General features: G+C 34.3%; 1 protein-coding gene across 5 annotated transcripts in view; it reads right to left on the minus strand.

Moving 5' to 3' along the window:
- The window catches only part of Herc1 (HECT and RLD domain containing E3 ubiquitin protein ligase family member 1), a 185,032-nt gene that overhangs the window by 45,288 nt on the left and 125,999 nt on the right, over positions 1 to 13,745 (minus strand). For 4 of the 5 annotated variants that reach the window (XM_076850909.2, XM_076850908.2, XM_076850911.2 and 1 more), the window contains exons 38-42: positions 11,017 to 11,792; positions 8,358 to 8,556; positions 7,352 to 7,512; positions 1,480 to 1,596; positions 1,023 to 1,254 (exon numbers count right to left, since the gene is read on the minus strand). In XM_076850909.2, coding sequence (XP_076707024.1) covers positions 1,023 to 1,254; positions 1,480 to 1,596; positions 7,352 to 7,512; positions 8,358 to 8,556; positions 11,017 to 11,792 — 1,485 coding nt within the window. The remainder of the gene's footprint in view (positions 1 to 1,022; positions 1,255 to 1,479; positions 1,597 to 7,351; positions 7,513 to 8,357; positions 8,557 to 11,016; positions 11,793 to 13,745) is intronic. The other variant, XM_076850910.2, reaches the window with a different exon arrangement.

Here is a 13,745-nt window from a genome sequence, read left to right on the forward strand (position 1 = left end):
ATTAGATTAGGACTGGGGATGTGGCTCAGTGGTTATTGTGCTTATTTATTATAAGTGAAGCCCTGGGTTCATTCCCCAACACCAAAACGAAAAAGAAGATAAAATATTTGAATAGAATAAAATATTTCAGTAAATCCTAAATAATTAAATACTTATAATTTGAAATTATTATGAATAGATATTTCAAAATAAATTATGAAAATATTCACTGAGCTTGTTAGAAAAAGTCTGCATGTTATAAAACACAGCCTTGGTAATTATACAACTCCATGATAGAGATGAAAAATGAAGAAGGTCTAATATCATAAGAAGTGTTGCAGGAGAAAAGATATATTTTAAAAAATATTTTTTTTAGTTATAGTTTAATTAATTTGTTTATTTTTATGCAGTGCTGAGGATCAAACCCAGATCCTTGCACATGCTAGGTGAGCACTCTACCAATGAGCCACAACCCCAGCCCCAGGAGAAAAGATTTTAAGGAGGATTTTAGAATATTTTGTTACACGTCATTTAAGGGCAGGTATCATCTCAGAATTCTTTTTACAATGTTAAAAAGGGACATATTATACTAGATACTGAAAATTAAGATAAAATGAAAATTTAAATTTAACTATACTGAGACAGTCCAATTCTATCAAATACGTTAATTAATCTCTATCACTAAAATGAACATTCTATATTATATCCCTTGTGAGATAAAACTGTTTTTATCAGGGTGTTTATTTTACTTTAAAATAAACTTTTAATTTTCAGTTTCCTTTTTCCAGCTAACTTTTACATAAAACTTATGCACTTCCTGCTTTTCATGAAAACATCCATTCTGATCAAAACTTCTCATTTTTACTCCTCACAGAAACATAAGCTTATAAATGCCCACCTTTTCACATAACTACATTTACCAACTTTATTCATCACTAGAAAAATTCATGAAGTGAAATGAATGGTTATTTTGGAGGAACTATTTTTAACACATGGAACAGAAATAAGAAAAAGAAATTTAAAAAAAGAATTTGGAATTTCACCTTTCACTAAAGCCTTCCTCCATTTCAGCAGCATCTGCTGATGGTATGTCTCCTGGTGACTGCAAATAACAGGGATCATTTGACTTTCCACCACTGCCTAAAACTGCTGCTCCATGCCTAGAGTCAGCTGTGCTGCCTGGCTGGGGCTCTTCCTCATCCTCATGCCCAGGGTGCTCTATCATCCACATGGCAAGGACAGTAATATTCTGGGCATCGGCCTCTCCTCGAGCACCTATATAGGGGGAAAAAATTCTGCTACTTAATTTGGACAAAGTAATTAGTTATGTTGCTATCAGTTTTGAAGTGTTTTGTCTCATGCCCTTGTAAATGGTAACAATTATATGGATCTGGTGTTAAAAATCTTACCAAGATTTATGACCTCTTTAAAAATACTTTGCCTTCACTAAGGTAGGACTTCTCATATCTACAGATACTAATAAATAAAAATTTATCCCACCTGTAGCTTCCATGGCTTTGGCAATCTGTCGGAGTGAGAACCCCATTTCCAGCAATGGGACAGCAATTGCTGGAGGAGGAGGAGAAGTTGAAAGTCTACTGCTTGGATCTGACAAGGCTAAAGCAAAAGGAAAAGAAGTAAAGGCCTAAATGTAAGTTCTCACAATAGCTGTAAGTCTACAATTTCCTGGAAATGTCTAAACTTAATAAAATCTTACTCTAGTAAAATATGCTATGACTAAGCTTATTATAGCAACATAAAGGTTTTCAAACAGATAAATCTGCTAGTAATATAAAATAAACTTGCTGAAAATTTCTTTAAAAAAATTTCAAACTTACAGGAAATTTTGCAAGAATAGTACAAAGAATTTTTTATCCTGAACCAATGCAGAGTAAGTAGCAGACCTGATGTTCTACCTCCCCTAAATATGTTAATATGTAACTCCTATAAATAAGAATACTCTCCTGAATAAGCATATTAAGTGTCTCAGCAATGTCCTTTACAGCAAAGGATCTAATCTGGGATCAGATTATCTTTGCATTTTATTTCGTTGTCAAGTCTCTTCTATCTCCTTCAATCATTTTGACATTTCAAAGATTAGATATTTCAAGATTAGATATTTGATATTTTGAAGATAAAAGATTTTGTATAATGTAGCTCAATTTAAAATTATTGTTGCTTCCTCATGATTAGATTCAGATTAATGATTTTTAGTATTTTCTCATTGCATTCCATTAGATGATACACATGATATGCAATTTCTTTCTTCCTCTTCTTTTTTATTTTTTAAACTTTTTTGATACCGGGGATAAACCCATGGGTGCTTTACCATTGAGCTACATCCCTAGTCCATTTTATTTTTTAATTTTGAAACAGGGTCTCACTGGATGCTGAGACTGGCCTCAAACTTGAGATTCTTTTGCCTCAGTCTTGGGATTATGCTAGCCAAGATACACAATTTCAATCTGTCTCACTTCTGGTGATGTTAACTTTGCTTACTTGAGTTAGATGGGATCTGCCAGGTTTCTCCACAGCAAAGTTACTCTTTTCCTTTTTCCCTTTAAAACTAAAAAGTATATTTGAGGAGGTATTATAAGAATGTGAATTTTCTACTCCTCATCAAAGTTTTACTCAATAGCATCCATTTATATTTATTTAATGGCTGAATTATTATAATGATGATGATTTCTAATTTCATCATTCCTTTTAGTTTCATTAGTTGGCCCTCCACTCAAAGGCAAGGCTTCTCCTATCTCCATAGGAGAAAAAAGTATAGTCTTATATATAGCTTTATTATGATTATTTATTTTGATACCCCAATTTCTCAAGTTTGACAGTCGAAGTCCCGTAGAATCTCAATTTCTATATCCTTTAGGTATGTACCTAGCATTCCCTGAGCATTTTATTAGTTTTGGTACAAATTATTCCAGATTCATCTTACATTCATTCAGCCTTACAATAAACCATTTCTCCCCAAAAGATCTGGCCTCCTTTTAGTGGACAATAGTGTTTAGAAGATAAGATCTAGGTGCTAGTGTGCTTTTTTGCAAATAAAGTATCATTGCTCCCAGATTATCTCACTGGCTGGTAGACATCCTCCCCATCCTCCTTGGCTCTGATACCAAATAATTTCTCACTTCATTCAGACTCCACTACTATAAGCCATGCCACCTGTACACATGAGGAGCACTTCTTACCCCGATTAGGCTTTGACACCCCACTTTGACCACCATGTCACCTCCCTACCAAACCTTGCTGGTATAAATACTATCTAACTTGATTCCCCCTAATAGTGAAGAAAGAAAGGGAGGTTAAAAAAGAGGAAAGAAAGGAAGAAATGAGGGCTGTCAATTTTGCTTTAAAAATATCACTATTGGCCAGATAATGTGGTGCACATCTATAATCCCAGCAACTCAGGAGGCAAGAGGATCACAAGACCAGCCTGGGCAACATAGCTTGTGATCTAATATTATATTAGATAAAATAATCACTATTGTTATAGTGGTAATGGTCTTGATATAACTATGGACTTCTGCTTCTGGTTGTAATGGAAAACGAGACTCCAACCTTCAATTAAAAATCCAGACAAAACATATTAATAATCAGCAGATACTGGACTACAGGCAGGTAGGACAGTGATTTCTGAGAGGAGGGAAACAAGACAAATAGTACACCTGCCTCAGCCTACAGCCTTTTGAGTATTTTCACACTGCAGCACAGGGAAGGAAAATCTGAACGAAAATCAGTGGTTTCTCTGAGTTGAGAAGACAGAGTTGATAATTCAGGGAGGCCAAAGGGGCAAGAAGTTCCAGGGAAGAATACCAGTAAGGAGAGAGAGATAAGGGATGGAGAGCTGCATAGGAAAGAGAGCTCCAGAAATATTCAAAGTCTCTTCTCTTCCTCAATCTTCACCTGATACAGAAACTAACCAAGGTAGAGGAAAGAACCACCAAAAAGGAGCAGGAGTTTAATATCTAGAGCTCATATAAGGTGAGAACAGTCTGTATAAAAAGTCCTTTTAATGTAAAAGTCCATTAATGGGTAGGCTACTAAAAAAGATACTGGCTTAGCAATAGGGAAAAGTCAGCCCATGCTAAAGTCTGTCCCAGTCCCACTTAATAAAGCATAAAAGCAAGACTTGAAAGGATCAAACTGCTTCCAAGTGACCTAATTATATTCCAGAACAAAGGCTTTGATATCCACTGGTACACCCACTGGCTGGGTACGCACCTATAATTCCAGTGATTAGGGAGGCTAATCAAGAAGAAACGCAAATCAAGGCCAGCCTCAGCAACTTAGTGAGACCCCTAAGCAACTTAGTGAGACCCTGTCTCAAAGTAAAAAGGAAGAAAAGGGGATGTGGCTCAGTGGTAAGTGTTCCTGGGTTCAATCCCCAATCTCAAAACAAACAACAAAAAAATTAGGAGTAGATATGTTAATATGAGAGAAAGCACATTTTGTGGCAAAGAATATTACTAACAAAGTTAAAGTATATTTAAAGACATATGTAATATTTGGCAATGTCTATTATTCAATTAAAAAAATGACCAATATGCAAAGAAACTTTTTTTTTTTAATTTTTAGGTTTATAGTATACAACTCAAAATGAGGAAGAAATTGATAGAAACAGACCCAGAAATGAGAAAGCTGATAAGGACAGAAAGACATTAAGACAGATATTAAAACTAGATTTGGGGGTATGCTCCTATAATCCCAGAGACTTGGGAAGTTGAGACAGAGGGATAACAGGTACAAAGCCAGCCTGGACAATTTAGGAAAACTCTGTATCAAAATAAAAAATAAAAAGGGCTGGCAATGTAGCTCAGTGATACAGCACATCTGGGTTCAATCCCTAGTAGCTCCTCCTTATAGCCAAAAAAAGACAAGTATAATAAATACAACTGATCCTCAAATATTTGCAGATTCCTTATTTGTGAATGTGCTTACTCAATAACATATATTTGTACCCCCAATAATTCATTTGCTTTTGTGGTCATTTGTGGATGGGCAAAAAATAACAAATGTCCTTTTTATGGTCTATTAAATACCACGTTTTTGCATTTTTGTACTTTTCATTGGTGACTTCACTTAATAAAGGAGCCCCTAAGCACAGTACTGAAGTACTGTCTAGTGTTTCTAAGCACAAGAAAGGTACAATGTGCCCTATGGAAAAAATAACATATTAGATAATCTTCATTAATGCTTGAGTTATAGTGTTGTTGGCCATGAATTCAATGTTAATGCACCAATAGCACACATTAAATATGGTGTTTTAAAACAGGAAACTAATCCTGTGTTTCCTTAAAAGCAATGATTCAGTCAGTGTTCACAGAATCTTTCTAGAATTTGACTATTGCTAATAATGAGAATCAACTTTCTTTTTTTTTTTCCTTTAATTTTTATTGTTGGTTGTGAGAATCAACTTTCATTCCCTATATACATGTATTCAGTAAGGTAGAAAAAAGACTGAGCATGTTAAAAAAGACATGAAAGATAAAAGGTAAAAAAGACTCAAATCAAACTTCTAGAGATGAATAGTATCAGAATAAAAAAATACACTGTAAGAGATTAACAGCAGATTAGACACTGCAGAAAAAAGATTAATGCATCAGAAAGTACAGCAACAAAGACTATTCAAAGCAAATTACAATCTATAATGGGGCTTATAATATATTTAAAAGTTAAATGTATAAAACTAAAAGTATAAATGCTGAGAATGGAGAAATAAAAGCATTATGTTGTAAAAATTCTATTTACTCTATATCAAGTGGCATATCATTTGAAGGTACTGTGAGAATTAAAAATGTATACTATAAATCTAAAAGTAATTTCCAAAAACACAAAATAAACTAACTAGCAAACAAAGGAGATAAAATTAATTAATGAAAAAAACTACTTACATAATTGAAAGAAATTAGATAAGGAGAAAGAAGGGAATAAGGATCAAATGGGACAAAACAGAAAGATGGTGGATTTAAAATCAATCATGTCAATATTGTATTAAATGTAAATGGTCTAAACACCCCAATTAAAAGATAGAGAACAGCAGACAATTTTATAAGTAAGACCTGATTACTGGCACAAATATATGTAGAAGTTAAACTATTCTAACACTATTTTAAAAAATAAAAACAAAACGCCTCAGGATTGGCTAGGTACACACCTGTAATTCCAGTGATTAGGGAGGCTAATCAAGGAGGAACACAAGTTCAAGGTCAGCCTCAGCAATTTAGTGAGACCCCTAAGCAACTTAGTGAGACCCTGTCTCAAAGTAAAAAAGTTAAGAAAAAGGGATGTGGCTCAGTTGTAAGTAATCCTGGGTTCAATCCCCAATCCCCAAACCAAACATGAAACAAAAAATTAGGAGTAGATATGTTAATATGAGAGAAAGCACACTTTGTGGCAAAGAATATTACTAAGAATAAGGAGGGTTATTTCATAATAGAAAGGTTAATTCATAAAAAAGACATAAGAATCCTAAGTTTTATAGACCTGAAGATAGAGCTTTAAAATATAAAAATTGAGAAACAAAAGGGGAAACAGACAAATTCACAATTATAGTCGATATTTTTTCAATAATTGATGGAGTATACAAAAAAATCAGTAAGGATGTAGAAAACTTGGACAACACTTGACCTAATAAATAATTTATAGAACATTACACTCAACAGCACGATACACATTTTCCCCAAGTACACATGGAATATTTGCTCAAACAGATCATACTCTAGGCTACAAAACAAGTCTTAGTAAGTTTAAAAGGATCTGAAAATATGTCCTTTAGGCTTGGTGGGAGTGGGTGTACCTCAGTGGTAGAGTAATTGCCTGGCATGCACAAAATACTGATGGTTCAATCCCTAGTACCACAAAAAAGAAAAAAAACACACATAAGATATGTTCTTTTATGACAATAAAAGTAGAATTTTTAAAGTCAGCAAGATATCTAGAACTAAAGTCCCTAAATATCTGAAAACTAAATAACACACTTCCAAATAACCCAGACATCAAAAAAGATCTCAAAGGTAAATTAGAAAGTACTTTAAACTAAATGAAAATGAAGACACAGCATTTCAAAATGTGTAAGTTGCAGCTAAAATATGTGTAGAGGGAAATTTATATCACTAAAAATTGTCTATATCAGGAAAGAAGAAAAGTCTGATATGACTCATATATAGTATGCTATTTGTCTTTTAAGTCACAATTTAATATAGTTTTAAATGAAGAAGACACTCAATTTGATGGGTGCAGTTTTCCTTCATTAAAATCACTGCTTTACCTTCAGTGAAGACAAACTATAATGTCCACATAATAAAGTCCATACATCTGGAATGCCAAGATGTTTGGGTGTCAAAGTAAATGAAAGCACACACACCTGTACGATTAGCTGGCCTTGCTGACTGTGAATCAGGAGAAGTTAAACTTTGCCTCCTTCCCACTTCATCAGAAGGAGAGGTTGGTAACGACGATATTGGAGGAGTCTGTGCCCGACGTGTGGGAAGTACAGTGGTAGTTGGGTAACTAGAGAACATTTGCCTTTGAGAAAATAGCAATGGTTATTAGCATAAAATCAAAATAGGAAATAATGTACACATGTCCAAATATTGAGACTCACTACAAGACAACCATTCTCCTCTTCTACTTTCTAAGATATTGGCCTACAGAATAAATATAAAAATGACCTGTCAAGTAAGAAGAAGGGAAAAAGATAACTTTAAAAAGAAACACTAAACATTTGTTTCCCTTGTTTCACTTAAGCCGAAGTTAAAAAGAGAGATCAGAACAGTCTTCTTTCTGAAGTTTTCCCTTGTGTACATATCTGACAAACTGAAACAAAACTAAATTTAAATAAGTAAACGTTATTTGGAATTTACAAACCTATTAAGTAGGGTTGGCTAAAGAAGCATCATAAAACATGCCTTTTCATTTGAAAAGGCACACTTATTTGATCTTATAGTACAAATAAAAGTATAAAGAATTATGTTTAAACGAAAAATAATGAAAAAATATATTCATGGATATGAGCTTTTTATTGAAACTAATGTTCAAAACCCAAGTATTTATCTTCTGAAGGAAAAAAATTCCAAAGCTCAATCAAAAAAAAAAAAAAATCATCATTAAGACAGCACTCAAGTGTTGGAGCCCTTGCTCATCAGTGGCATGGCTGATTAGACCTGGGTCTACCACTGTGAGACTTTGAGGTAACTTATTAAACTTCTGAGGGATATTTCCAACTTCATTTAAATGGGCTTTACTAAATGATCTCAGGTTCTTTCTAGCTCCAGATTCATTCAGTTGGGCCCACTATTCATTAAGAAAACAACCATGCCTGGAGAACTAGAGGCATCAGAATAGCAGACATTAAAGGTCAACTTCTCTACCTGAGAAGACTAAGTGGCATCACTCCTGGGGACTCAGATGCAGGCACTGTTTCTGTGTCAGTGACTGGAGTGGTGGCAGTTGTGGTGTCCTCAAGGGAACTGCTCATAAAGGAAGTTGTGCTTGAGGCTGATGGGCTCGTGGTAACAGGTGTCTGTGCCTGCTGGGCATGGTCAGCTTCTTCAGCTTGTTGATCAATCTCTATCAACCAAGATAAAGGTTAGGAAAGTAAGCATTTCTTCTCTTCAAAAATAACAGTGGATGTGGAAAAATATTATTTAAAAGTTTCTAAATACGTTTTCTGAAAGATTTACAGGAAAAAGTCCCTATATATACACACATCCTTATATGAATATTGTACTCATTATTCCAGACTCCATAGATAGTACTATAACAAGACCTTGAAATTATCCAGTTCTGTTTTTAGAGAAGAGGGTTCTCTCAAAAACAAACAGGTAAAAGTCTCACTTTCATTTTAAGGATTTAATAATAGATTCTCTAAAGATAACCAATCATTAAAACTGTGTTTCCTTAGTTCTTTGATTTTGATACCTATCTTCAGTCTATACAGGCAAAGATAAACCATATAGATACAAGAATAAGAAATACCTAACAAAACCTCCATGCTTTCAAAATGACTCTTGAGTCCTTATCCTAAGAGATAAAATGGGTGGGGGGAGTTAAAATGTCTAAATATTTACAGTGTATTTATATAGTTTTTCCTAATCTAGTAAGGGAGCCCACTAAAAAAACAAAATAGGAGTTGCTAGAAGGACAGCTTATTCTATTAGATTTGCTAAATGGTCACATTCCTTCATAATCAACATGATTATAACACACCTCTCTCTGTTTACTAAGTGAAGACAGCGAAGAAGTAACGGCAAAGGAAAGGAAGGGGAAGGGGAAGAGTTTGTGGAAAGGGAAGGAATAAAGAACAATGTAAGTTTCATGAAGGCAAGGGACTTTATTTTGTTCACTATTGATTGTAGAACCTAGAAAAGTACCTGGCACGTAGTATACACCCAATAAACATTTCCTGAATGAAACTCAATTTTTATTTCAAAATTTATAGTTCCCAAAGGGGAGGATAAAAGATAAAACAAAGATTTTTTTTTTACATATAATATATGGTCTATAAAAGTTGTGGGCTTTAAAGTGCTCTTTAAAAATAGCTCTGAGACACCAGTCAGAATGGCAATTATCTGTTTTTAGAGAAGAGGTGTTGCAATTATCCAGTTCTGTTTTTAGAGACGAGGGTTCTCTCAAAAACAGATGAAAGTCTCACTTTCATTTTTAGGATTTAATAAGAGATTCTCTAAAGATAACCAATCATTAAAACCGTGTTTCCTTAGGACTTTGATTTTGATACCTATCTTCAATCTTTACAGGCAAAGATAAACCATATAGATACAAGAATAAGAAATACCTAGCAAACAAGAATACAGACAACAATGAGTTTTGGTGAGGATGCGAGGGGAAAAGACACATTCATACATTGCTGGTGGGACTGCAAATTGGTGTAACCAATCTGGAAAGCAGTTTTCCTTAGAACACTTGGAATGGAACCACCAGTTGATCCAGATACCCAACTCCTGGGTCTATACCCAAAGGACTTAAATCAGCATACTATAGTAACGCAGCCACATCAATGTTTATAGCAGCTCAATTCACTGTGTGGAACCAACCTAGATATCCTTCAATAGATGAAAGGATAAAGCAACTATGGATATATACACACAATGGATTACTCAGCATTAAAAGAGAATAAAATTATGGCATTTGTAGGTAAATGGATGGAGTTGGAGAATATCATGCTAAGCAAAGTAAGCCAATCCCCCCAAAACAAAGGCTGAATGTTCACTCTGATAAGTGGATACTGATCCATAATGGGGGGGCATGGGAAAAATGGAGAAACTTTGATTGGGCAAAGGGGAAGGATAGATGGAAAGGGAGTATGGGGGCAGGAAAGATGATGAAATGAGATAGACCTCAAGAACCTGGGTACATGTAGGATTGCACATATGGTGCAAGACATGAGAAGTTGTGCTACAATTGTGTACAATGAATCAAAATGCATTCTGCTGTCATATATACCTAATTAAAATTAATTAATTAATTAATTAAAATATCTCTGAGAAGTTAGTAGAATATTATATATTTTGAATCAGATCAATAAATACTTGGGTACCTTTTATAGCATGAACTAAATTTGTTTTACAAAATTTCCTTATAATTATAATGCTTAGGAAGGTTTAAAACAGAAATTTATGTATAGGCTAATGATTATTATTTTTTCTTTTTTAAAGAGAGAGTGAGAGAGGGGAGAGAGAGAGAGAGAGAGAGAGAGAGAATTTTCAATATTTATTTTTTAGTTATCGGCGGGCACAACATCTTTGTTTGTATGTGGCGCTGAGGATTGAACTCGGGCTGCACGAATGCCAGGCGAGCGCACTACCGCTTGAGCCACATCCCCAGCCCCTAAGCTAATGATTATTAATAAAAAAGTAACAAAAAAAGGATTGTTTACCTTACAAAGGAAAAATGATATGAAACTTGTTTTGGCCAAAAAAAAAAAAGATGTTCTTAAAAATCACATAATATATCGACAGTTATAAGTAATTTCAATGGCACAAATCTTTTTTTAAAAGTCAGATAACTTACCTTGTTTGATTTTGCCCCCAAACTGGTCTTCCAAAAGCCCATGGACCACTAGTTTGTAAATCATGGCTTGAGCTCGTTCCAGATCAGCTAATCCCAATGCTCTCTTTATGGGTGACCGCATGACTGCTCGCTTCACCATGTGTCGCATCAAGAACTGTAGGGCTGCACGCATCTCCACATCTTCATGAACAACTGGTGAGCTTGCACAGTCTGAGTTGTGGCCATTTTCAGCCAAGACTTTTGGTATCAACAACAGCTCAGCATATTTACTACAGCCAAGAAGAGCACTAAGTGATTTCATAGCACCAAGGTAAAGATAGGACAGCTGTACTGCTCTGATTTCTGACTGGGCTATGTCATAGTTTTTGGACACATGTTCGTGATTTTTTCTTTTTCCTTCTGTTATTTGATGTTGGGATTCCACTCCTGGCAGTGTTTGATCTAAAGAAAATGAAGCTATTTCATTTTCTGATTTGGAGCTTGTGGTACCCTGACTTTTGACATCATCAGCTGTTAATCCTGTTCGCACATCTAAAGTAGATTCACTCTCAGGTTTCTGATCAATGTCTCCTTTCTCTTCAGACTCATGTCGGTGTTTCTTTTCATGACGCTTGGTGCTCTGTTTCCCCATATCTTCATGAATGCCTGTTAGATATGTTAGGTCCAGCAGCACAGAAGCTGTCAGGCCTCGGAATCGTGCCACATCAAACGGCAGTGGTTCACAGGGCTCCAGATTATACAATGGAGTATCACTAGGCGACCAAAAAGTTGGGAAGCTTTAATAAAGATCAGAATGACACAGGAAAAAGCAAGTGAGGGAAAGACAGGAGGAAAGTACAGAAAATAATGTAGGCAAAACAAGATGTATTATGTACACAATACAAAGAATACTTTACACAAACTAAAGACATCATTACAGAGAGAAAAATGAGTCTATTATGAGAAAATGGAGAGTTGTGATGCTACATGCAAAAGCACTGAAATGTTCATGTGCTTTCAAATGAGAATAGTCTTTATTATATAATATAACCCAGGAACTGCAAACTTCTCATAAAGGGCCAGATAGTAAATATTTTAGATCTTGCAGAGTAGTTGCCAGTATTCAACTGTGCCATTATAATACAAAAGCAGCCACTGATATACTAAAGAAAGGAGAGTGGCTGTGTAAATTTACTTCCAAAAATAGCAGGGAGCCAGATGTAGTTTGATGTAAGCTATCTGGAAAGTCTGTATAATAAATCTAGTTTATTTTGTGGGTAATAGCTCTTTCAAAGTCTTCATAGAAGACTTTGTTTCACTAAGAAATTTACTTTATAGTCTTCAATTAATGTTTATAATTTATAATTTAAGCAAAAATATGATTATATATTTCCTAACATTTGGCAAGAAATTCCTGAAGTTTATGAATGCTAAACATAAAATAATACAAACTTTAACAAACATATAAGGTTTTGTTGTACTAATCTAAATTGTGATTCTGTCTTGTTTTCCTAATCCTGTTTTCCCTCTGCCTCATTTTTCTTACTTGTTTTCATTTACTAACTTACTTATTTTACTATACTGTATGCATATTAGTAAGGTAACATAAATCCTTTCTGAAACAAGGCAAATAATATAAAAGAAAAGGTAAACACTTTCATGTAACTTTGTAAAACCATCATTGGTTTTTCTTAGATTAGAGAAGTAGACATTAACCCTTGAAATTGTGTGTAAAATTTATGTATGTATATTTTTCAACTAAGTGGGTCCATAGCATTCACTTGATTTTAAAACCATGATACTTCCATTAAACGCTAAGAACCACTGTTTCAGATATTGTTCTATGTCATATTAACGTATAACTTTATAGGAATCACATTAGGCAATATAATGAATAACTACATAATATCAACCAAAAATCCATATTTTCAACTAATACAACGATGTGGAGTAATAAGTCAGTTTTTTGGATAGTGATACTTGACATTTTTCTTCTTTAATAAATGAAGTTTCTAATTCTAACTGAATGCAAACACATAAGTGCTTTTAAGTACTCTGCTGTATCAAATAAATGGAATTATTATATCTATTAAAAATCTGGGGCTCAGGCTGAGGTTCAGTGATACAGCCCTAGCACTGTGGGGTACTGGGTTCAATCCTCAGCACCACATAAAAATAAATAAAATAAAGGTATTGTGTCCATCTACAACTTAAAGAAATTTTTTTTTTAAATGCTGCACATTGAGGGAATAGAAATATGGGTGCTTAAAAAAGCAGGGGCAGAACAAGAATACTTTAAGTCAAAGATAATCCAAAATGTAATTCTAGTCATTCAAATGTTCCCATGCTATACTCAAAGCCCTTCTATCAAAATAAAATCAACAGATCAGCTGGCTTGCTTTTTACTATCCCAGTATAGTAGAAATGACCAAAAAAGCAGGAAACTGGACTAGAGATGTAGTTCAGTTGTACAGTGTTTGCCTAGCAAGCAAAAGACCCTGGTTTGATTTCCAGTACTCCATCTGTCACCAAAAAAGGCAGGAAACCAAATGAAAAACAGAAAGAAGGATTCCAGTTAAACCTAACTAGGAATATTACCATTTCTTCACCAAAAAAAAAAAAAAAAAAAAAAAAAAGAATAAAACAAAAAACTATGCTTCTTCTTCTTATTATTATTATTATTCCTGGGGATTTAACCTAAGGGTACTCTACCACTGAGCTATACCCTCTTTTATTTTCAGACAAAGTCT

The sequence above is a fragment of the Callospermophilus lateralis genome, chromosome 3, assembly GCF_048772815.1.
Source record: "Callospermophilus lateralis isolate mCalLat2 chromosome 3, mCalLat2.hap1, whole genome shotgun sequence".
Lineage (NCBI taxonomy): Eukaryota > Metazoa > Chordata > Mammalia > Rodentia > Sciuridae > Callospermophilus > Callospermophilus lateralis.